The sequence below is a fragment of the Coregonus clupeaformis genome, chromosome 13 (genome assembly GCF_020615455.1).
Source record: "Coregonus clupeaformis isolate EN_2021a chromosome 13, ASM2061545v1, whole genome shotgun sequence".
In the NCBI taxonomy this organism is placed as follows: Eukaryota; Metazoa; Chordata; class Actinopteri; order Salmoniformes; family Salmonidae; genus Coregonus; species Coregonus clupeaformis.
The window spans coordinates 6,820,058-6,844,237 of NC_059204.1; the positions used below are offsets into that span (position 1 = coordinate 6,820,058).

The 24,180-nt window shown below is 43.7% G+C and overlaps 2 protein-coding genes and 1 long non-coding RNA gene across 4 annotated transcripts in view; 1 reads left to right on the plus strand and 2 right to left on the minus strand.

Annotated features, from left to right (window-relative positions):
* The window catches only part of LOC121579098 (globoside alpha-1,3-N-acetylgalactosaminyltransferase 1), a 47,401-nt gene extending 26,833 nt beyond the window's left edge, over positions 1-20,568 (minus strand). For both annotated transcript variants that reach the window (XM_041893397.1, XM_041893396.1), the window contains exon 1: positions 20,441-20,568. In XM_041893397.1, coding sequence (XP_041749331.1) covers positions 20,441-20,450 — 10 coding nt within the window. In that variant the 5' untranslated portion in view covers positions 20,451-20,568. The remainder of the gene's footprint in view (positions 1-20,440) is intronic.
* A 1,394-nt stretch (positions 20,569-21,962) lies between these two features.
* On the plus strand, positions 21,963-23,202 carry LOC123492218 (putative nuclease HARBI1). The gene is made up of 3 exons (XM_045224557.1): positions 21,963-22,352; positions 22,463-22,735; positions 22,964-23,202. Exons 1-3 carry the CDS (start codon positions 22,003-22,005, stop codon positions 23,004-23,006), a joined length of 666 nt encoding a protein of 221 aa, XP_045080492.1. The 5' UTR covers positions 21,963-22,002; the 3' UTR covers positions 23,007-23,202.
* On the minus strand, positions 22,839-23,709 carry LOC123492219. The gene is made up of 2 exons (XR_006661686.1): positions 23,219-23,709; positions 22,839-23,087 (listed from the first exon to the last, which is right to left on the minus strand). It is a non-coding gene; the product is annotated as an uncharacterized LOC123492219 (long non-coding RNA).
* Between the last annotated feature and the right edge of the window lie 471 nt (positions 23,710-24,180).

The window sequence follows — 24,180 nt, forward strand, 5'->3', positions numbered from 1 at the left end:
ATAAAGGTGCTCAAAGTTGACACAAAAAAGGGTTTATTTTTAAAGGGCCAGTGCAGTCAAAAACGTGATTTTCCTGTGTTTGACATATTTTAACACTATGATGTTGGAATAATAGGGTGAAATTGTGAAAATGATGATAATGCCCTTTTAGCGTAAGAGCTGTTTGAAAAGACCGGCTGACATTTCAGCCTGTTTTTGGTGGGATGGAGTTTTGGCCTGGCTGGTGACGTCTCTGCCAATAACAGCTAGTTTCAGTTTTCATTTTTACATTTACATTTTAGTCATTTAGCAGACGCTCTTATCCAGAGCGACTAACAGGAGCAATTAGGGTTAAGTGCCTTGCTCAAGGGCACATCGACAGATTTTTCACCTAGTCGGCTCGGGGATTAGAACCAGCGACCTTTCGGTTACTGGCACAACGCTCTTAACCACTAAGCTACCCTCCCCACTCAGACAACTCCCACACAGTCCTAGCAAAATTCTTGCTTGAGAAATTGCTCTTTGCTAAGAAGCTATTTTTTTCCTTATTTTTGGCCATTTTAATTCACAGTATGGTACTTAATTGTCACCCAGAAATGATTTGATAATTAGATTTTTTTTTAATGGCTGAATTTGGACCTTTAACGTAAATAATTTAGAAACGCATCAACTCAGACTTTTTTCATGTTCACATATGTTGTAGCTTAGACCCTACTTTAAATTATCTGAGGTTTGTGTGTTGTGGCCACCATCGGTTGAGACACAATATGCTCTAGAATACAGGGTGGGTGTCATTTCAATCATAGAAATACAATTCATAGAATGGACCTATCCCTTCAGACCACTGCAATTCAGCTGGTACACCACATTTTAATTGAATACAATTTTCAACTTCTACTTACTACCACAAAGATGGCCGCCGGTCCACCCACCGTCAAAATGTCAACTTAAATGGTTATCTATTATCTATATTTCTATGAATTCAATAGGTTTCCTATGGCGCATTGACAGTCTAATTTTAAATAACAGATATTCCCATCCAAGTCAACATTAACTGACCAAATATGGTGGTGAGCGGAAGCCTAGTGGCTGGAAGTGGGAGAAGATGGAGAGAGATGGAGAAGATGGAGCGAGATGGAGAAGATGGAGAAGATGGAGCGAGATGGAGAAGATGGAGCGAGATGGAGAAGATGGAGCGAGATGGAGAAGATGGAGCGAGATGGATTTTGGCCTACATTCTGCTATTTCTCTCATCGACGGAACATTTGATCTCAATTCAGGTTTCTGTTTCCAAAACTAGAATCTGTTACAAACGGAGAGGACTACGTTTTGTAGACTTTACCATTTGCCAAAGTTTCAAAAACGTGCATTGTTTAGGAGTGGAGAACGGAGAATGGTCTGGTCGGGTGAGGTTGCGACTTCTCTAGCGGGAGGTCAGCTTGGCTTCTTATATGGTGTCGAGTAAAGCTTAAACCATGTAACTTAGATTGTAGGTAGGTATTGTAGGTACTTATTATTGTAGGTAAGTATTGTATTCAGCTGAGCCCGGTGAAGCACGAGGCTAGCTAACCCACCTGGACCAATAAAGCTAGCTAGCTAGCGGGTAGCTACTGGTAACTATTAGCAACTGTGGATAGTTGTTTCCAATGTTATTTCACGCTTAAGAGTACCTGTAATTATGGCAGCTAGCTACCTACCATTCAGCTGTTTTTCTAACCTCATTATCTGAAGCGTTAACGTTAGGTAGTTAGTAGCTACTGTACTCTAGCTTGTTGCTACCTGGATAGCTGGAACGACCTAGCTTTAATATTTGGAGACGCTTTCTCTCTGTTGGAACAGACGCGAACTGGCTGAATCGATTCAGTGGCTAGCTTTGCACTTAACTGGCTAACAGTAGCTACTAAGGGTAAGTTATAACCTACATTTATTTTTTGTTTTGTTTTGACATACTGGTAACAAGAGTCGTTCAAGGGAATTCGGGACATGGGTGACTGGTTAACGTTAGCTTGGCTCTCTCTGTGTGTTTCGTGCCGTGGGAGGAGGGGTTGGTTCGTTGGCAGAGAGCAATGGCTAGCTAGTATGCTAACTATTCTAGCTAACTAACTGGCTGAATAAATTGACGACGTACTCACTCAAACTGTCAAAACTAACCCAAAACTTTACACAACGTTAGACACGGACACGAATGATCTGCTTGGCGTGTTAACACACTGGTTTGTTGTAACCGAGTATTGGTGCTAAACTGTGTTATTGGAGGCTGGCATGCTAGTTGGCTATGGCGTCATAGGATTCGGTGCCCTGGACGGTTTTCACTGAAGAATACTGTACCAAGTTAGCTAGCTGAATAAACTAAGTTAGAGTCTATTCCTAGAAAACATTGAACCGCTGTAGTTTACAACAATTATAATTTCTAAAGTGGATGTTGGAAGAGTTATATTTGAGTGTTTCAGTGAAACGTAAGTGAGGGAGGCCCCGCTCTCTCCTTTCCCAGATGTTTAGTTCATTTCATTCCGATCTCCTTTGCATTATTGTTGCCTTTTTCTGTAGCCTGTCAACTATGTGTCTGTCTATCCCTGTTCTCTCCTCTCTGCACAGGCCATACAAACGCTTCACACCGCGTGGCTGCTGCCACTCTACTCTGGTGGTCCCTGCGTGCACGACCCACGTGGAGTTCCAGGTCTCCGGCAGCCTCTGGAACTGCCGTTTTGCGGCCAACAAGGCAGAGTTCATCTCAGCCTATGCTACCCTCCAGTCCCTCGACTTCTTGGCGCTGACGGAAACATGGATTACCACAGAAAACACTTCTACTCCTACTGCTCTTTCCTCACGCTGACCAGATGCTCTCGGGGTATGCGAGAACACATGGTCAGCACGGCGATGGCACAGGAATCCTCAACTCTCCCAAGTGGACATTCTCTCTTTTTCCCCTGACCCATCTGTCTATCTCCTCATTTGAATTCCATGCTGTCACAGTCACTAGCCCATTCAAGCTGAACATCCTTGTTATTTATCGCCCTCCAGGTTCCCTTGGAGAGTTCAATGACCTTGACGCCTTGATAAGTTCCTTTCCTGAGGATGGCTCACCCCTCACAGTTCTGGGTGACTATAACCTCCCTACGTCTGCCTTTGACTCATTTCTCTCTGCCTCCTTCTTTCCACTCCTTTCCTCTTTTGACCTCACCCTCTCACCGTCCCCCACTACTCAAAAGGCAGGCAATACGCTTGACCTCATCTTTACTAGATGCTGTTCTTCTAATAATCTCACTGCAACTCCCCTCTACTTTGTATCCTTTTCTCTCTCGCTCTCCTCCAACACTACACACTCTGCCCCTACTCAGATGGTAATGTGCCGTCCGCAACCTTCGCTCTCTCTCTCCCGATACTCTCTCCTCTTCCATCCTATCATCTCTTCCCTCTGCTAAATCCTTCTCCCTCCGATCTCCTGATTCTGCCTCCTCAACCCTCCTCTCCTCCCTTCCTGCATCTTTTGACTCTCTATGTCCCCTATCCTCCCGGCCGGCTCGGTCCTCCCCTCCTGCTCCATGGCTTGACGACTCATTGCGAGCTCACAGAAGAGGGCTCCCTTACCTCACCACCTCATCCTTGACCGCTGGCCATGTCCCTTCCATCTTCAAGAGAGCGAGAGTTGCACCCCTCCTCAAAAAACCTACACTCGATCCCTCCGATGTCAACAACTACAGACCAGTATCCCTTCTTTCTTTTCTCTCCACAACTCTTGAGTGTGCCGTCTTTAGCCAACTCTCTTGCCATCTCTCTCAGAATGACCTTCTTGATCCAAACCAGTCAGGTTTCAAGACTGGTCATTCAACTGAGACTGCTCTTCTCTGTGTCACGGAGGCTCTCCACACTGCTAAAGCTAACTCTCTCTCCTCTGCTCTTATCCTTCTAGACCTATCCGCTGCCTTTGATACTGTGAACCATCAGATCCTCCTCTCCACCCTCTCCGAGTTGGGCATCTCTGGCGCTGCTCACTCTTGCATTGCGTCCTACCTGACAGGTCGCTCCTACCAAGTGGCGTGGCGAGAATCTGTCTCTGCACCACGTGCTCTCACCACTGGTGTCCCCCAGGGCTCAGTTCTAGGCCCTCTCCTATTCTCTCTATACACCAAGTCACTTGGCTCTGTCATATCCTCACATGGTCTCTACTATCATTGCTACGCAGACGACACATAATTAATTTTCTCCTTTCCCCCTTCTGATAACCAGGTGGTGAATCACATCTCTGCATGTCTGGCAGACATATCAGTGTGGATGTCGGATCACCACCTCAAGCTGAATCTCGGCAAGACGGAGCTGCTCTTCCTCCCGGGGAAGGACTGCCCGCTCCATGATCTCGCCATCACGGTTGACAACTCCATTGTGTCCTCCTCCCAGAGTGCAAAGAACCTTGGCGTGACCCTGGACAACACCCTGTCGTTCTCCGCTAACATCAACGCGGTGACCCGATCCTGCAGGTTCATGCTCTACAACATTGGCAGAGTACGACCCTATTTTACACAGAAAGCGGCACAGGTCCTAATCCAGGCACTTGTCATCTCCCGTCTGGATTACTGCAACTCGCTGTTGGCCGGGCTCCCTGCCTGTGCCATTGAACCCCTTCAATTTATCCAGAACGCTGCAGCCCGTCTGGTGTTCAACCTTCTCAAGTTCTCTCATGTCACCCCGCTCCTCCGCACACTCCACTGGCCACTTGGATTACATTACAGATCCATTGGAGGCTGTAATGTAGGGCCCGTCACTTCTTGGCAGATGGATACGCGTACCTGGCACTGTCAAATGAAGCACAACGCTGGAAATCTAACCCCATCCACAGAGACTAGTCCCATTGTTCTATGACAAACACAGAAGGTTTAATTTAGAATTAAATAGAAGAAAACGGGGAGAGAGCGAGTCTGCCAGTTCCTTAGTGTTTTGGCTCTATATTTTATTTATATACAGTGAGGGAAAAAAGTATTTGATCACCCTGCTGATTTTGTACGTTTGCCCACTGACAAAGAAATGATCAGTCTATAATTTTAATGCTAGGTTTATTTGAACAGTGAGAGACAGAATAACAACTAAAAAAATCCAGAAAAGCGCATGTAAAAAATGTTATAAATTGATTTGCATTTTTAATGAGGGAAATAAGTATTTGACCCCCTCTCAATCAGAAAGATTTCTGGCTCCCATGTGTCTTTTATACAGGTAACGAGCTGAGATTAGGAGCACACTCTTAAAGGGAGTGCTCCTAATCTCAGTTTGTTACCTGTATAAAAAGACACCTGTCCACAGAAGCAATCAATCAATCAGATTCCAAACTCTCCACCATGGCCAAGACCAAAGAGCTCTCCAAGGATGTCAGGGACAAGATTGTAGACCTACACAAGGCTGGAATGGGCTACAAGACCATCGCCAAGCAGCTTGGTGAGAAGGTGACAACAGTTGGTGCGATTATTCGCAAATGGAAGAAACACAAAATAACTGTCAATCTCCCTCGGCCTGGGCTCCATGCAAGATCTCACCACGTGGAGTTGCAATGATCATGAGAACGGTGAGGAATCAGCCCAGAACTACACGGGAGGACCTTGTCAATGATCTCAAGGCAGCTGGGACCATAGTCACCAAGAAAAGAATTGGTAACACACTACGCCGTGAAGGCTCGCATCTACTACAAGACCATGGTGCTTGCCTACTGAGCTGTGAGGGGAACGGCACCTCCTTACCTCCAGGCTCTGATCAGACCCTACACCCAAACAAGGGCACTACGTTCATCCACCTCTGGCCTGCTGGCCCCCCTACCTCTACGGAAGCACAGTTCCCGCTCAGCCCAGTCAAAGCTATTTGCTGCTCTGGCACCCCAATTGGTGGAACAAGCTCCTCCACGACACCAGGACAGCGGAGTCACTGAGCACCTTCCGGAGACACTTTAAATCCTACCTCTTTAAGGAATACCTGGAATAGTATAAAGTAATCCTTCTACCCCCCCATACAAAAAAGGGGGGGAAAAGGTGGTTGTCCCATTGGCTATCATAAGTTGAATGCACCAATTTGTAAGTCGCTCTGGATAAGAGCATCTGCTAAATGAGGTAAATGTACATACAGTACATTTGGAAAGTATTCAGACCCCTTGACCTTTTCCACATTTTGTTATGTTACAGCCTTACTCTAAAATTGTTGAAATTGTTTTTTTTTTTCCACCCCCCTTACAATACCCCATAATGACAAAAGCAAAAACAGGTTTTAGACATTTTTGCAAAAGTATTAAAAATAAAAAAAACTGAAATATCACATTTAAATAAGTATTCAGACCCTTTACTCAGTACTTTGTTGAAGCACCTTTGGCAGCGATTACAGCCTCAATTCTTCTTGAGTATGACGCTACAAGCTTGGCACACCTGTATTTGGGGAATTTCTCCCATTCTTCTCTGCAGATCCTCTCAAGCTCTGTCAGGTTGGATGGGGAGCGTCGCTCCACAGCTATTTTCATGTCTCTCCAGAGATGTTCGATCGGGTTCAAGTCCGGGTTCTGGCTGCGCCACTCAAGGACATTCAGAGACTTGTCCCAAAGCCACTCCTGCGTTGTCTTGGCTGTGTCCTTAGGGTCATTGTCCTGTTGGAAGGTGAACCTTGGCCCCAGTCTGAGGTCCTGAGCGCTTTGGAGCAGCTTTTCATCAAGGATCGCCCTGTACTTTGCTCCGTTCATCTTTCCCTCGATCCTGACTAGTCTCCCAGTCCCTCCAGCTTAAAAACATCCCCACAACATGCTGCCAACACCACCATGCTTCACCGTAGGGATGGTGCCAGGTTTCCTCCAGACGTGATCCTTGGCATTCAGAACAACGAGTTCAATCTTGTTTGACGCCCTCAACGAGTTCAATCTGCCTCTTGTTTGACGCCCTCTTTTTGACGCCCTCTTGTTTCTCGCTTCCGCATTGTCTCCGTGCTGCTGTGCTGTTTGCTGCTACTTGGCTACCTGCCAAACTATTCACGTTTTACTTTTAATAAACATTTAATCAATCTCTGTGTTCAACAAATTTACCAACTTTTTAGTTTTGTCCTCACTCATCTTTTTTCGTTAAACTTTTTCACCCCGGACGTTTTATCCCGAGACAGAAGAGTCATTTTCCTGTGCGTTTTTGCTGCCAACTTTACTTTATTTTCCTTTTTTCCATCGCAACTTTTTTCCCTCATTCAACTTTTTCACTCCGGACGCTTTATCTGGACATGGTTCGTCAACATCTTCAACAGCCGAAGTTAAGTAGTAACATTAACATGATGTCTTCTAAATGCAGTCGCTGTACTCATAATATACAGGAGAACGATCGCCTTACGGCGAGAATAGCTGTGCTACAAGCCCAGCTTCAGCCGCAATCGTTAGGCAAGGGTAATTTCAGTGTAGGAAAGGAAGAAACAGCGTCTGTGCCACCAGTAAGTACAGATAGTAACGTTAGTATAAATCCCCCCCCACAGTCCCCGCAGCCGGACAACTTTCTCATGGCTTCTGGAGGGAAATACTGTTGGAATGATCAACCGGTGTCGCTCATTCAGCCGACAGAAACTTTCAACCGGTTTTCCCCATTATGTAGCGAGTCGGAGTCTGAGTCTGAGTCTTCTCTTGTCTCTACTCCTCCCGTTACGGGTCTGAGACGCCGAAGGCTCCCACCATTAGCTCTGACAAATTGAAAACCCTAGTCATTGGCGACTCCATTACCCGCAGTATTAGACTTAAAACGAATCACCCAGCGATCATACACTGTTTACCAGGGGGCAGGGCTACCGACGTTAAGGCTAATCTAAAGATGGTGCTGGCTAAAGCTAAAACTGGCGAGTGTAGAGAGTATAGAGATATTGTTATCCACGTCGGCACCAACGATGTTAGGATGAAACAGTCAGAGGTCACCAAGTGCAACATAGCTTCAGCGTGTAAATTAGCTAGAAAGATGTGTCGGCATCGAGTAATTGTCTCTGGCCCCCTCCCAGTTAGGGGGAGTGACGAGCTCTACAGCAGAGTCTCAGCACTCAATCGCTGGTTGAAAACTGTTTTCTGCCCCTCCCAAAAGATAGAATTTGTAGATAATTGGCCCTCTTTCTGGGACTCACCCACAAACAGGACCAAGCCTGACCTGCTGATGAGGGACGGACTCCATCCTAGCTGGAGGGGTGCTCTCATCTTATCTACCAACATAGATAGGGCTCTAACTCCTCTAGCCCCACAGTGAAATAGGGTGCAGGCCAGGCAGCAGGCTGTTAGCCAACCTGCCAGCTTAGTGGAGTCTGCCAATAGCACAGTCAGTGTAGTCAGCTCAGCCATACCCATTGAGACTGTGTCTGTGCCTCGACCTAGGTTGGGCAAAACTAAACATGGCGGTGTTCACCTTAGCAATCTTATTAGGATAAAGACCTCCTCCATTCCTGCCATTATTGAAAGAGATCGTGATACCTCACATCTCAAAATAGGGTTACTTAATGTTAGATCCCTCACTTCAAAGGCAGTCATAGTCAATGAACTAATCACTGATCATAATCTTGATGTGATTGGCCTGACTGAAACATGGCTTAAGCCTGATGAATTTGCTGTGTTAAATGAGGCCTCACCTCCTGGTTACACTAGTGACCATATTCCCCGTGCATCCCGCAAAGGCGGAGGTGTTGCTAACATTTACGATAGCAAATTTCAATTTACAAAAAAAAAAATGGCGTTTTCGTCTTTTGAGCTTCTAGTCATGAAATCTATGCAGCCTACTCAATCACTTTTTATAGCTACTGTTTACAGGCCTCCTGGGCCATATACAGCGTTCCTCTCTGAGTTTCCTGAATTCCTATCAGACCTTGTAGTCATAGCAGATCATATTCTAATTTTTGGTGATTTTAATATTCACATGGAGAAGTCCACAGACCCACTCCAAAAGTCTTTCGGAGCCATTATCGACTCAGTGGGTTTTGTCCAACATGTCTCTGGACCTACTCACTGCCACAGTCATACTCTGGACCTAGTTTTGTCCCATGGAATAAATGTTGTAGATCTTAATGTTTTTCCACAAAATCCTGGACTATCGGACCACCATTTTATTACGTTTGCAATCGCAACAAATAATCTGCTCAGACCCCAACCAAGGAGCATCAAAAGTCGTGCTATAAATTCTCAGACAACACAAAAATTCCTTGATGCCCTTCCAGACTCCTTCTGCCTACCCAAGGACGTCAGAGGACAAAAATCAGTTAACCACTTAACTGAGGAACTCAATTTAACCTTGCGCAATACCCTAGATGCAGTTGCACCCCTAAAAACGAAAAACATTTGTCATAAGAAACTAGCTCCCTGGTATACAGAAAATACCCGAGCTTTGAAGCAAGCTTCCAGGAAATTGGAACGGAAATGGCGCCACACCAAACTGGAAGTCTTCCGACTAGCTTGGAAAGACAGTACCGTGCAGTACCGAAGAGCCCTCACTGCTGCTCGATCATCCTACTTTTCCAACTTAATCGAGGAAAATAAGAACAATCCAAAATTTCTTTTTGATACTGTTGCAAAGCTAACTAAAAAGCAGCATTCCCCAAGAGAGGATGGCTTTCACTTCAGCAGTAATAAATTCATGAACTTCTTTGAGGAAAAGATCATGACCATTAGAAAGCAAATTACGGACTCCTCTTTGAATCTGCGTATTCCTCCAGGGCTTAGCTGTCCTGGATCTGCACAGCTCTGCGAGGGCCTGGGATCGGGAGAGACACTTAAGTGTTTTAGTACTATATCTCTTGACACAATGATGAAAATAATCATGGCCTCTTGTTACGAACCCCGTGGCTCTAAACATCTAGGGTGGATGGACATGAGACCCGTAACATAAATTCATGTAAATTATAAGTGTGGCATGAATAGTAGAACAAATAAGACACAACTACCATAACTAGTCAAACACAAAGTGTTTATTTATGAACCGGTAGGGTTTTGGGAAAAAGGGCTGAGCAGGACCCAAGAAATGAAACAATATTAAAACCCCCTAAACTGATCTAGCCTGCCTAAAAACCCTAGCTACTGCTACCATACAAAAATACAGTGGGTGGTCCGCTCAGGTCTAACTGGTGTTTATAACGATTTCGTCCTACGGGTAATGTGCGCCCAAGGGCATCTACTTAAACCCCCTTTCCCAAAAAAACACACAAAGCTACTAAACAGGGTAATCATCAACTAGCGAGTACACAACACACGGACACCACCGTGTCCATACTCACATATGCAAAAAGTCTCTCTGTCTCAACAAACACAAGTCTGGTTTTTATAAAATGGGATGTGTGATTGAACAAGCGAATAACAGGTGGTGCAATTAACAGGAATGTTCACTGATTGGTCCAATCAGCAACACCTCAACACCTCCAATCAGGAACTCACACTGTGATTAGGGCAGAAAGAGTAGAAACACACAAAAACACAGGATACCTGTATCCGTAACACCTCTAAACCTTCAAGCTGCATACTGGATCCTATTCCTACTAAACTGCTGAAGGAGCTGCTTCCTGTGCTTGGCCCTCCTATGTTGAACATAATAAACAGCTCTCTATCCACCGGATGTGTACCAAACTCACTAAAAGTGGCAGTGATAAAGCCTCTCTTGAAAAAGCCAAACCTTGACCCGGAAAATATAAAAAACTATCGGCCTATATCGAATCTTCCATTCCTCTCAAAAATTTTAGAAAAAGCTGTTGCGCAGCAACTCACTGCCTTTCTGAAGACAAACAATGTATATGAAATGCTTCAGTCTGGTTTTAGACCCCATCATAGCACTGAGACTGCACTTGTGAAGGTGGTAAATGACCTTTTAATGGCGTCAGACCGAGGCTCTGCATCTGTCCTCGTGCTACTAGACCTTAGTGCTGCCTTTGACACTATCGATCACCACATTCTTTTGGAGAGACTGGAAACCCAAATTGGTCTACACGGACAAGTTCTGGCCTGGTTTAGATCTTACCTGTCGGAAAGATATCAGTTTGTCTCTGTGAATGGTCTGTCCTCCGACAAATCAACTGTACATTTCGGTGTTCCTCAAGGTTCCGTTTTAGGACCACTATTGTTTTCACTATATATTTTACCTCTTGGGGATGTTATTCGAAAACATAATGTTAACTTTCACTGCTATGCGGATGACACACAGCTGTACATTTCAATGAAACATGGTGAAGCCCCCAAAATTGCCCTCGCTAGAAGCCTGTGTTTCAGACATAAGGAAGTGGATGGCTGAAAACTTTCTACTTTTAAACTCGGACAAAACAGAGATGCTTGTTCTAGGTCCCAAGAAACAAAGAGATCTTCTGTTAAATCTGACAATTCATCTTGATGGTTGTAAAGTCGTCTCAAATAAAACTGTGAAGGACCTCGGCGTTACTCTTGACCCTGATCTCTCTTTTGGCGAACATATCAAGACTGTTTCAAGGACAGCTTTTTTCCATCTACGTAACATTGCAAAAATCAGAAATGTTCTGTCCAAAAATGATGCAGAAAAATTAATCCATGCATTTGTTACTTCTAGGTTAGACTACTGCAATGCTCTACTTTCCGGCTACCCGGATAAAGCACTAAATAAACTTCAGTTAGTGCTAAATACGGCTGCTAGAATCCTGACTAGAACCAAGAAATTTGATCATATTACTCCAGTGCTAGCTTCCCTACACTGGCTTCCTGTTAAGGCAAGGGCTGATTTCAAGGTTTTACTGTTAACCTATAAAAGCGTTACATGGGCTTGCTCCTACCTATCTTTCCGAGTTGGTCCTGCCGTACATACCAATACGTACGCTACGGTCACAAGACGCAGGCCTCCTAATTGTCCCTAGAATTTCTAAGCAAACAGCGGGAGGCAGGGCTTTCTCCTATAGATCTCCATTTTTATGGAACAGTTTGCCTACCCATGTGAGAGACGCAGACTCGGTCTCAACCTTTAAGTCTTTACTGAAGACTTATCTCTTCAGTAGGTCATATGATTGAGTGTAGTCTGGCCCAGGAGTGTGAAGGTGAACGGAAAGGCTCTGGAGCAACGAACAGCCCTTGCTGTCTCTGCCAGGCCGGTTCCCCTCTCTCCACTGGGGTTCTCTGCCTCTAACCCTGTTACAGGGGCTGAGTCACTGGCTTGCTGGTGCTCTTTCATGCCGTCCCTAGGAGGGGTGCGTCACTTGAGTGGGTTGAGTTACTGACGTGATCTTCCTGTCTGGGTTGGTGCCCCCCTTGGTTTGTGCTGTGGTGGAGACCTCTGTGGGCTATACTCGGCCTTGTCTCAGGATTGTAAGTTGGTGGTTGAGGATATCCCTCTGGTGGTGCGGGGGCTGTGCTTTGGCAGAGTGGGTGGGGTTATATCCTTCCTGTTTGGCCCTGTCCGGGGTTTCTTCGGATGGGGCCACAGTGTCTCCCGGACCGCTCCTGTCTCAGCCTCCAGTATTTATGCTGCAGTAGTGTATGTGTCGGGGGCTGGGGTTAGTTGGTTATACCTGGAGTACTTCTCCTGTCTTATCCAGTGTCCTGTGTGAATTTAAGTATGCTCTCTCTAATTCTCTCGTTCTCTCTTTCTCTCTGAGAACCTGAGCCCTAGGACCATACGTCAGGACTACCGGGCATGCTGACACCTTGCTGTCCCCAGTCCGCCTGGCCTTGCTGCTATTCCAGTTTCAACTGTTCTGCCTGCGGTTACGAAACCCCTACCTGTCCCAGACCTGCTGTTTTCAACTCTTAATGATCGGCTATGAAAAGCCAACTGAGAGACCTGAGCCCTAGGACCATACGTCGGGACTACCGGCCGTGGTGACTCCTTGCTGTCCCCAGTCCGCCTGGCCTTGCTGCTATTCCAGTTTCAACTGTTCTGCCTGCGGTTATGGAACCCCTACCTGTCCCAGACCTGCTGTTTTCAACTCTTAATGATCGGCTATGAAAAGCCAACTGAGATTTATTCCTGATTATTATTTGACCATGCTTGTCACTTATGAACATTTTTGAACATCTTGGCATGGTTCTGTTATAATCTCCACCCGGCACAGCCAGAAGAGGACTGGCCACCCCTCATAGCCTGGTTCCTCTCTAGGTTTCTTCCTAGGTTTTGGCCTTTCTAGGGAGTTTTTCCTAGCCACCGTGCTTCTACACCTGCATTACTAGCTGTTTGGGGTTTTAGGCTGGGTTTCTGTACAGCACTTCGATATATTAGCTGATGTAAGAAGGGCTATATAAAATAAAATTGATTGATTGATTGATTGAATCTTGGTTTCATTAGACCAGACCAGAGAATATTGTTTCTCATGGTCTTAGTCCTTTAGGTGCCTTATGGCAAACTCCAAGCGGGCTGTCATGTGCCTTTTACTGTGGAGTGGCTTCCATCTGGCCACTCTACCGTAAAGGCCTGATTGGTGGAGTGCTGCAGAGATGGTTGTTCTTCTGGAAGGTTCTCCCATATCCACAAAGGAACTCTGGAGCTCTGTCAGAGTGACCATCGAGTTATTGGTCACCTCCCTGACCAAGGCCCTTCTCCCCTGATTGCTCAGTTTGGCCAGGCGGACAGCTCTAGATAGAGTCTTGGTGGTTCCAAACTTCTTCCATTTAAGAATGATGGAGGCCACAGAGTTCTTGGAGACCTTCAATGTTACAGAAATGTTTTGGTACTCTTCCCCAGATTTGTGCCTCTACGAAATCCTGTCTCGGAGCTCTACGGACAATTCCTTCAACTTCATGGCTTGGTTTTTGCTCTGAGATGCACTGTCAACTGTGGGACCTTATCATGTCCAATCAATTAAATTTACCACAGGCGGACTCCAAGTTGTAGAAACATCTTAGGGATGATCAATGGAAACAGGATGCACCTGAGCTCAATTTTGAGTCTCATAGCAAAGGGTCTGAATACTTATGTAATTTATTTTTAATACATTTGCAAAAGTTGTGTGTAGATTGCTTAGGATTTTTATTTACAGTGGGGGAAAGAAGTATTTAGTCAGCCACCAATTGTGCAAGTTCTCCCACTTAAAAAGATGAGAGAGGCCTGTAATTTTCATCATAGGTACACGTCAACTATGACAGACAAAATGAGAAGAAAAAAAATCCAGAAAACCACATTGTAGGATTTTTAATGAATTTATTTGCAAATGATGGTGGAAAATAAGTATTTGGTCAATAACAAAAGTTTCTCAATACTTTGTTATATACCCTTTGTTGGCAATGACACAGGTCAAACATTTTCTGTAAGTCTTCACAAGGTTTTCACACACTGTTGCTGGTATTTTGGCCCATTCCTCCATGCAGATCTCCTCTAGAGCAGTGATGTTTTGGGGCTGTTGCTGGGCAACACGGACTTTCAACTCCCTCCAAAGATTTTCTATGGGGTTGAGATCTGGAGACTGGCTAGGCCACTCCAGGACCTTGAAATGCTTCTTACGAAGTCACTCCTTTGTTGCCCGGGCGGTGTGTTTGGGATCATTGTCATGCTGAAAGACCCAGCCACGTTTCATCTTAAATGCCCTTGCTGATGGAAGGAGGTTTTCACTCAAAATCTCACGATACATGGCCCCATTCATTCTTTCCTTTACACGGATCAGTCGTCCTGGTCCCTTTGCAGAAAAACAGCCCCAAAGCATGATGTTTCCACCCCCATGCTTCACAGTAGGTATGGTGTTCTTTGGATGCAACTCAGCATTCTTTGTCCTCCAAACACGACGAGTTGAGTTTTTACCAAAAAGTTCTATTTTGGTTTCATCTGACCAGACATTCTCCCAATCCTCTTCTGGATCATCCAAATGCACTCTAGCAAACTTCAGACGGGCCTGGACATGTACTGGCTTAAGCAGGGGGACACGTCTGGCACTGCAGGATTTGAGTCCCTGGCGGCGTAGTGTGTTACTGATGGTAGGCTTTGTTACTTTGGTCCCAGCTCTATGCAGGTCATTCACTAGGTCCCCCCGTGTGGTTCTGGGATTTTTGCTCACCGTTCTTGGGATCATTTTGACCCCACGGGGTGAGATCTTGCGTGGAGCCCCAGATCGAGGGAGATTATCAGTGGTCTTGTATGTCTTCTATTTCCTAATAATTGCTCCCACAGTTGATTTCTTCAAACCAAGCTGCTTACCTATTGCAGATTCAGTCTTCCCAGCCTGGTGCAGGTCTACAATTTTGTTTCTGGTGTCCTTTGACAGCTCTTTGGTCTTGGCCATAGTGGAGTTTGGAGTGTGACTGTTTGAGGTTGTGGACAGGTGTCTTTTATACTGATAACAAGTTCAAACAGGTGCCATTAATACAGGTAACGAGTGGAGGACAGAGTAGCCTCTTAAAGAAGAAGTTACAGGTCTGTGAGAGCCAGAAATCTTGCTTGTGGTACCATTTGAAAGTTGAAATTTCAATTTTATTCCCATTTTAGTACATTCATCAGCCAAAACATGACACCCACCCTGTATTCAAGAGCATGTTGTGTCTCAACTGATGGCAGGCATAACACAAAAACCTCAGATGATGTAAAATAGGGTCTAAGCGACAACATAGAAGGGGAATTTCCAACCTTTTCAACTTCATATTCATCATCTGCAGCACCACCCCAACATATGAAAATTGCGCGTTTCTATGTTTTGTACTATAAAAGATAAAGATGTTTCCAATGACATCATCTGTGTGCCTTTCCTCTCTTTTTTTTTCTTCTACAAAACAGGTGATGAATTTGAAGTTGAAAAATGGCGTCGTTACTAAATAACATTTTTTTAAAAGAAATTATAAAATAGTTTAACAACCCTGTTCATAAGCTTTTAAATGATATCAATCCAAACCGTTTATCTTTTCCTGTGATGAAGACATGGGATGTCTCATGGTATAGTGGGGAATGCAAAATGTAGCACCCTTATCTCTTGAATGTTTTGGCATTCAGGTCTAAAAAGCTACTTTCTGAGCACTTCTACAATTGGCAAATATGTACGGTTGGTTTCATTCAAAGCAAAAGGGTTGTTGTCAAAAAATGATTGAATTCAAATTGATTTACCTCTGTATAAAGTAAATAATATATACTGGGCTATATTGTATGCTAAAACTAAATGGGAAATCATATTTTATTCTAATACAATTGCTCAGAGGAAGAGATTTTGGGTACCAAGTAATTATTTTTTTCTCAAATAGGTAAGGGTCAAAATTATTGACATCCCTGTTTTCAATACCTTTCAATAACCCCTTTTTCTAAAATGTTTTATGAGATTGGAGAACAGAGGGATCTTAGACCATTCCTCCAGAATCCTTCAAGATCCTTGATATCCTTCGATCTGCGCTTATGGGCTGCCCTCTTCAATTCAAATCAAACCACAGGTTTTCAATGGGGTTCAAGTCCGGAGACTGAGAAGGCCATTGCAAAATGTTGAATCTGTGGTCAATTAACCATTTCTTTGTGGATTGTGATGTGTGCTTGGGGTTATTGTCTTGCTGGAAGAGCAACTTGCGGCAAGTTTCAGCCTCCTAGCAGAGGAAACCAGGTTTTTGGCCAAAATGTCCTGGTACTGGGTAAAGTTCATGCCGTTGACCTTCACAAGGGCCCCAGGACCAGTGGAAGTAAAATAGCCCCATCCGCCCATATCTGCGGTGGAAGGTGGCAGAGATACAGCAGTATTTGTCAGATCAGGAGTCATCCCGAAAAACGAATATGACCCCACCGTCGAAAGCAGACTTGTTTTGCTCACAAGCCTCACAAGACATCCGGTACAACTCAACAGACTGCAAAGTTGGGATGTGAATGGGACATCACACACTCAATTCCCATCCATATCCCAGGCGTCGCAGCATCCCCTTGCATCCGAGGCTACGTTGCAAAATGGATGAAGCATACTTAGAATTCAGTCTGGCCAGAGTCCGTCAATAGAACAGGAAGTTACCAAACCGCAGAATGAGGAACTATAAATGAGTCATATTTTTTTATAATAAAATGTTGAATAATACAACATTGGAGGTCAATTATATTATATGACTGTTGCCTCCCGGTGTGTGTACCTTTGTGTGATGGAGGGATATTGATATATATCAAATCATTTAACGACACCTTTCTTAATTCTGCCCAGTGGATCCTAGGAGAACATTCCCAACCCCTACGCTGCGTATCCTCCGCTGGCTGCCCCACCATCACCACAGAAAGCACTGAGCTGGGCTGAAACACCTGCATGTTGGATCTGTAAAGAGACCATGTTAGTATGACGCTTCATTTAACTCAATTATTCTTTATTTTTATTTTATTTTACTTTACATTGTTTGCAAACTGATATATATGACACCTATTAATGCCAAAATAACATGCAAAACAGCTAAAAATGTGGGGCTCTGCACCTGAATGATGGGTCGTCACTGACCCCTTGGTTAAATAGAACATGTCAGTAAAATAAATGCCCATCAAGTGTCTAGCCTGGTGACATGTGCTGAAATTCATCATCATTAAAGTTACAAGTCAACTGTGATTCCACTGTCTATCATCTGGGTAAACCATTACCCCAGAGTGCACCAGCTAAGAAATGACAGTCCCCTTAGCTCTCCACAACAGACTGGGTAAAGGCATAGGCCCATCTATGATATCATGATATCTCAACTGTTAGTCACACTTCTAGTTTACATAAGCCTTTATATTACACAATTGCCAAATCAGACTGTACAAAACATACAATGAATTCACAATGGCTGTCTTTAATGTAATTTGCATTGCAAATGGTTAAGGGTTAAGGTTTGGGATAGGCTATTTTTTATTTATTTAATCGCTGCTTTCAAACATGCAACCTTTGAAACCAGAGGCACATGCTTAAGCCCATCCCCCATCCACAACACCCTAGCAAAACCAAAGCCTACTGTTGCCCCTAGTGACCGGTTTCCACGTCATCTCCCAACATCATCAGACATGGATGGACGTCGTATCACGGGTTACCTGGTCTTAAGCGGCCGCCGCACACGGTTGACCAATGAGCACACTTCATCTTGTCAACCAACCAAACAGTGTTTTAATGACAACATTCGAGCTGACAACAACTGAGACTGCTGAGGTCGCTAGCTACATTGGTATTTTCAACCTAGCCTAGCTTTTAGTTAGCTGCTCTGTAGTGCAAGCTATCTTGACTTGCTATAAAGTTAGAGAAACAAGTTGAGTAAAAAGTAACTAAACAAAAAAAAATTCTATTATCACCTGAAACAATATATTTATCATGGTCTTGAATGAAAAGGTCATATTTTGCAATTTCCCAAAATAAATGCCATCTCTGACGAGAGACAGGCTCTCCTCCATCTTGCGTTACAAAACACTACACTTGTTTGCTCAGTATCAGGGCATTACTCCGTGAAAATGACGTACGACGTAATGAAATACATCACAATGTAAAACGAGGCATAAACACCTGCCTCACACCACTCGTAGTACAGCTAAGTGCGTCGTTAGATGCTTTTTTCGCCCTCCCACTTCACTTTAAAAACAGAAGATCTCTGCTAAACATAGAATCTCTCTGTGACTACTGATAACTAAAGAACAAAGTTGACAACAAGCACAAAGTTGACAATGTCTTTGCAATCGATACAAACAAGCTACGTATAAAAAAAAAAAAGATGCTTCAAATGAAAACCGAGATAAAATGCATTTTCAAATATAAATACAGTAGGCTATAAGCCTATTTCAAATCATATTGAAATACATTTAATGTTCAATAAATTCAGTTCTATTTTGCTACTTGTAGGCGACGGTCTGTATTGTCTCTCTATATTTTATGATGTGTGTGCAATGATGTGCCAAATATATGATTTTAGTGAATTTTTATTGGGTAAGCATTAGAATAATCCGCCTGAATATTTTCAGCCGTAGGTGGTGATATCTCTCTAGGGGCTGATCTGTCACCAATAGGGGAGACAGGGGGCATGTTGTCACACGTTTCACTTACATGTAGATTTCTCAGCACTGGTATAAATATTAAGAGCCATTTAAATATTGATGAATAGATTAAAGGTCTTGCCTAAATATTTGCACTTTTGCTTTTCTCATAACTTATTGCAAAACAATTATTACTGATAGAATAGACTCCGAGCAGTTGTGACAACTTGCCCCGTAGCTGACAGTATAGGGCAAGTTGTCAAAATGTTATCTGTGCCGTTAGTGCCAACAGTAAAAGCCTTTTACATCAACTGATACTATTTGAAGTAAGAAAATATATATATTTTTTTTTAAGCTAACTACATGATTGCAAGTATATCTAATTTCGATTCTTATTGGAGATAATTGCACTTTATTGTGGTACATCCTTATAAATGAACTGAGCACGAATAATACATGGCAATGTCAACGTTTCTTTATTAGAACATATTATAATACAAACATTAATTTAAAAAAGCTGTGTCTGTGAGTGTGTAACCTACATGTGTAGTAAAACAACAAACTGATTTTAAAAAATGATCTACTGGCCTTTAAGAACATGTTAGGCCTTAATTCACAAAGCTGTGTGTGAGTGAGTGTTTTCATATTAGTTAAACGTGAGCCTTCAGTCCCATGTGATGGATATGCAGGGGCAGAGGCTTCAATACGTTTCAGATATGACAATATGCCCCAACCAGACTTTCATGAAAAATGCCCCCGCCCAGAGCACATAGTTTGACAAAGCCATTCAAACACACCATTACATCATAGTTGACCGTTGCTTTATTCTGTCACCCCGTGTATGTTTGTTTGTGGTTCCTTGTTGACCAAACATTAATGACAAAAATCTAAAGATTTTTTAAAAAAGTTAGTCCTAATCTCAGACTGTTGAAACCAACGTATGTAGTAACCTCTAATCAAGAAGGCACACATTTGTCTAATTGGAATTTGACACAATATATATTTTACTTTCAGAGTAAAAGGCAATATGAAAACCTGCCCCAATGACAACACGCCCCAGTCTCGACAAGGTATTTGGATCTTCTCGCGGTTCATGACAGACAAGGAAACATGGAGCTCGGAGATGCGCGAACTTCAAACAAAGGAAATATTAATATATGGAAATAAACAAACTTATTTCTTGCCAGTGTAGCTAGTGTTCATGTGCACCTGAACGTCGCATCCACTTAGAGGATTGCCAAAATGGTAAATTACTGCATTTAAATATGAAAATGAAAAGCACCATAATGCGACTGGACCAAACATTTCCTCGACACATGATTAGCCTTGCGCATATTAAATGCTGATGACTTTGGCGAACGAGTTAAACAACAACAATATATATATATATTGTAGAAATGAAATACTAAATATATGGGGAAACATGAACGCGCCAAACCATTTATAACGGGAATTAAATAATGCGATGAGAGTGGATGAGTCCGTGTCATCAAAATACAATTAAATGAATAGATTTCAAAAAAAGATATACAAACACGCCAACTCATTAAACAATCCTTCACTATCTTATCTACTTAATCATGTCACTTACCATATCTACGTGTAGGCCTAATGACATTAAGTATGTATTGTTCAATTGTACTCACTTATAGGCATTTTGACTGATGTTCCTGAAAATCACCTGGTCCCAGTTGAATGCACCGTATAATCTTAATCTACAGTAGCGGTCTAAACCTGTCACTGTACAAATTAACGTTTCCATTGAGCTCCCCCTCTCCAGAAGTATGCACTTGTTTACTCCCCCTAATACAGGCATAAAGCATTGGATTGGTGCAAGCATGGCTGGAGGGCGGTTCCCCCCATATTCCCCTACTAACTTCTAACAGACCCTCCCCCATCCACCATATTCCCCTACTAACTTCTAACAGACCCTCCCCCATCCCAGACCCTCCCCCATCCACCATATTCCTCACACCAGTCTGAGGGTACACTTCTGAAGAAGGGTAGAATATCGGTACGTAGCCGATGTCTTCTATTAAGTAGGTTTTTGTTCCAGCCTTTTCCCCCAGATTCTACTAATCAATGTCTGTCTGATAATTTAGTTAGTTTTGTTAGCATCAAGTTTGTTAGGGCTGGACTGGAACAAAAGCCTGCAGTGTTCAGTCCAGTAGAGTAGGACAATGTCTCCCTCTGCTGTCTGTTTGTGTGAACTGCATTCCTGAACTCTGACCCTCCCCCCTGCTGTCTGTGTGTGTGAACTGCATTCCTGAACTCTGTCCTCTACACTCTTAGAAAAAAGGGTTCCTAAAGGGTTCTGCGACTGTCCCATAGGAGAACCCTTTTTGGTTCCAGGTAGAACTCTTTTGGGTTCCATTTAGAACTCTCTGTAGAAATGGTTCTACCTGGAACCAAAAGGGGTTCTTCAAAGTGTTCTCCTATGGGGACAGCTGAAGAACCCTTTTTGGTTGTGGATAGCACTTTTTTTCTAAGCGTGTACTGATACCGTTATACCACTCCAGGGTCGTTTTCCCAGACACAGATTAAGTCTAGTCCAGGACTAAAAGTCATTCTCTACTGAAATAGCTTTTTAGTTCAGGACCAGGGCCCGTATCTCTAAAGAATTTTTGTGCAAAAAGTGGCTCCTAGCGGCCAAATTCTAAGAAAATTCTCAGAGGCATGACGTTTTCTTAGAATTTCCCCTAAAAGTGACACGAAAATCCCAGTTAATATAAAAGCTATTCCTCAAGAGTCCTAGCGCTTAAAAGGGCTCCTAAGGCGAGATCTGCTAAGAGCAGGGAAGAGGACTTTTAGTGGCTTAGGAGTTACCCTAAGCAGCTGCACAAAATGGCCAACAGAGGAGGCAGGAGAGATGTCCTGCAAACACTGGATGACAGGGAATTATTGAGACGCTACAGATTGGATCGTGCAGGAATCATGTTTGTGGTGGATCTCCTTAGAGATGCAATTACTTCACCAACTCGACGCCACAACGCTATTACACCGGAGAAGAAAGTAATCACAACCCTGAGGTATTTGGCAACAGGGAAAATGCAACAATGCAGCAGTGATGACTTGGGTCTGTCCCAATCCTCCGTCAGCAGAGTCATCACCCAAACACTGACAGCTTTGTCACAACCTAATATTGTGACACAATTTGTTTCCATTCCCGCTGGATGCCCGCACTTTACACACACATAAAAGGGCATTTATGGACATTGCAGGATTCCCTGGCGTTGTGGGTGTAATTGATGGAACACATGTGAGAATAATTGCGCCATCAGAGGACGAGGCTGTCTTTGTTAACAGGAAGAATTTCCACAGCATCAATGTGCAAATAGTGTTCAATGCGGCCTGGAAGATTTTGGACATTGTGGCTAAATGGCCAGGCTCCACACATGATGCGAGAATGCTCTCCGAGAGTGGCATCAGACAGCTTTTTGAGAGACGCTATGTGCCAGCTAATTGCCACTTGTTAGGGGACAGTGGCTACCCATGCAAACCATGGCTCCTTACACCTTACCTCCAGCCACGCCAAGGGCCCCAACTAAACTATAACAGGTAAGCCAAACAATACAAAAATCATGGAAATGAAATGCAAGCAATATGTTAGAGCATCCAAGTAGTGCAATATTTCCATCAAATAATTAAAGGTCTGTATTCTATTGTAGGGCCCACAAGACAACAAGAGCGGTGGTGGAGCGTGGCATAGGCCAGCTTAAGAGGCGCTTTCATGTTCTCCACGGAGAGGTGCGGCTGAGGCCTGAAAAAGTCAGCAAACTCATCATAGCCTGTGCAATATTACACAATATTTGCAAGGTTAGACAGATTGCAGAACCTCTGGAGGATGGCGATGAGGATGAAGAAGATATTCACATTCCACAGGGGAACCTAGCCCAGAGTGGACTGCCTTACAGGGCAAACTTCACAAATTTACATTTCAGGCAAGCTGTAGCCCCATGTCATTTGAGAACTTGTGATGGTATTAAGAACTACCACAGTTTTACTGCACATCACCTGCAACTGTTAAATGCAAGACACAGAACACAATCTCTAAATGGTTTATTTTTTAGGTGTTCAATTTTAAGGCGGTAGTACTCCTCCTGAAGGGAAAGGACTTTTTTTTGTTGTTCAAACACATCAATTGTGAGTTGCAATCTTCTCTCCTGCAGGGATGCTGACGGAGCAGGTGCTGCGGATGGGAATGGTGTTTGATCCGCCGGGCTATCCTGAGTAGCAGCTGCAGATGGTTCAGGCGGCAAACTTGATGGGCCCGGTTCTTGTGATGGCTCCATGCTACAGAAATACATAGGCCTAGTTTAATTATTGTTTTGATTAAATTAATTTAATACAATGAGCATGGATAACACATGAAATGGCTTCTGCAATGAATAAACACTGTTGATATGAATAACCCTGTGTCCTACCTTTGCTGCATTTCAAGGGCCTGCATCATTGACGTGTCAATGCCTGTTGGCAGCCCGGTGACACTGACCTCAGAGTGTCCCAGGACTTGAAAGACAGTGTCGGCCACCTGGGACAGCCGCTTTGCAGGTGGTCCACCCCCTAGAAAGAAACAGTCAATGAACACAGTACTTAGGCATGTAAATTAACTTTGCCAGCAGGAGCAAATTGCCAGATTATGTGGTAGGCCATAGTATTTTGCTCACCTGTGAGTGAGGATTCCCGCTTGTGTGCTGCAATCTCATCTTTTGCCTTGGACTGCAGCACATACCACCTTTTCTCACAATCGTCGCCTGTCCGCACCACCAGTGGAAAAGAGGCATTGATTGTTTGGGATATTGTGTCCCAGGCGCGCCTCTTGCCTTGGCTAGTGACAGTTGGGCCAAATTTTCCTCGTAACATACCTTTATGTTCGTTCACCAACTGGGCCAGCAACAAACCTTGCTCCTCAGTCCAGTTCGAGCTTGCGATTCCTTTTTTTCTCCATTTTCTGTGTTTGTAGGATATTTGTTAACAAGCCTTCATAAATAGACCAGCCAGCAATCACAGACATTGTTAAAAGCTGAGCTGTGTTACCCTCGTTAAGTTCACACTGAGTTGTAACGTTGCAATTTCTACTTCATTAAGGACAGCCACTTGAGATAGGCCATCTTGTTTTCAATGGGGTCCATATGGAAGTGAAAGTACAAAATATGCCAGCTAGGATATTAATATGAGCAAATGAGACACAAATCATTATTTGAACAGGGTGTAATGAGCTTAAGTTTTCACATATTTTAGATTCTAATGTTAGGCTATAACCCCTACAGCTTACTATTCATTTTCCAGATATTTTCTTGAATGTGAAATATTATTTACAATTATAGTCTGCATAAGATTAGAGTGTATAATTATGTTTATTGATTTGAGGGTACATCCTTTGCTC

Excerpts from the sequence above, each read along its gene's own strand:
- LOC123492218 (XM_045224557.1), top strand. The coding sequence starts at position 22,003 with ATGGACATTGCAGGATTCCCTGGCGTTGTGGGTGTAATTGATGGAACA. Across the intron at positions 22,353-22,462 it reads CCCCAACTAAACTATAACAG|GGCCCACAAGACAACAAGAG; the intron begins GTAAGCCAAACA and ends ATTCTATTGTAG. Across the intron at positions 22,736-22,963 it reads TTCACAAATTTACATTTCAG|GGATGCTGACGGAGCAGGTG; the intron begins GCAAGCTGTAGC and ends TCTCTCCTGCAG.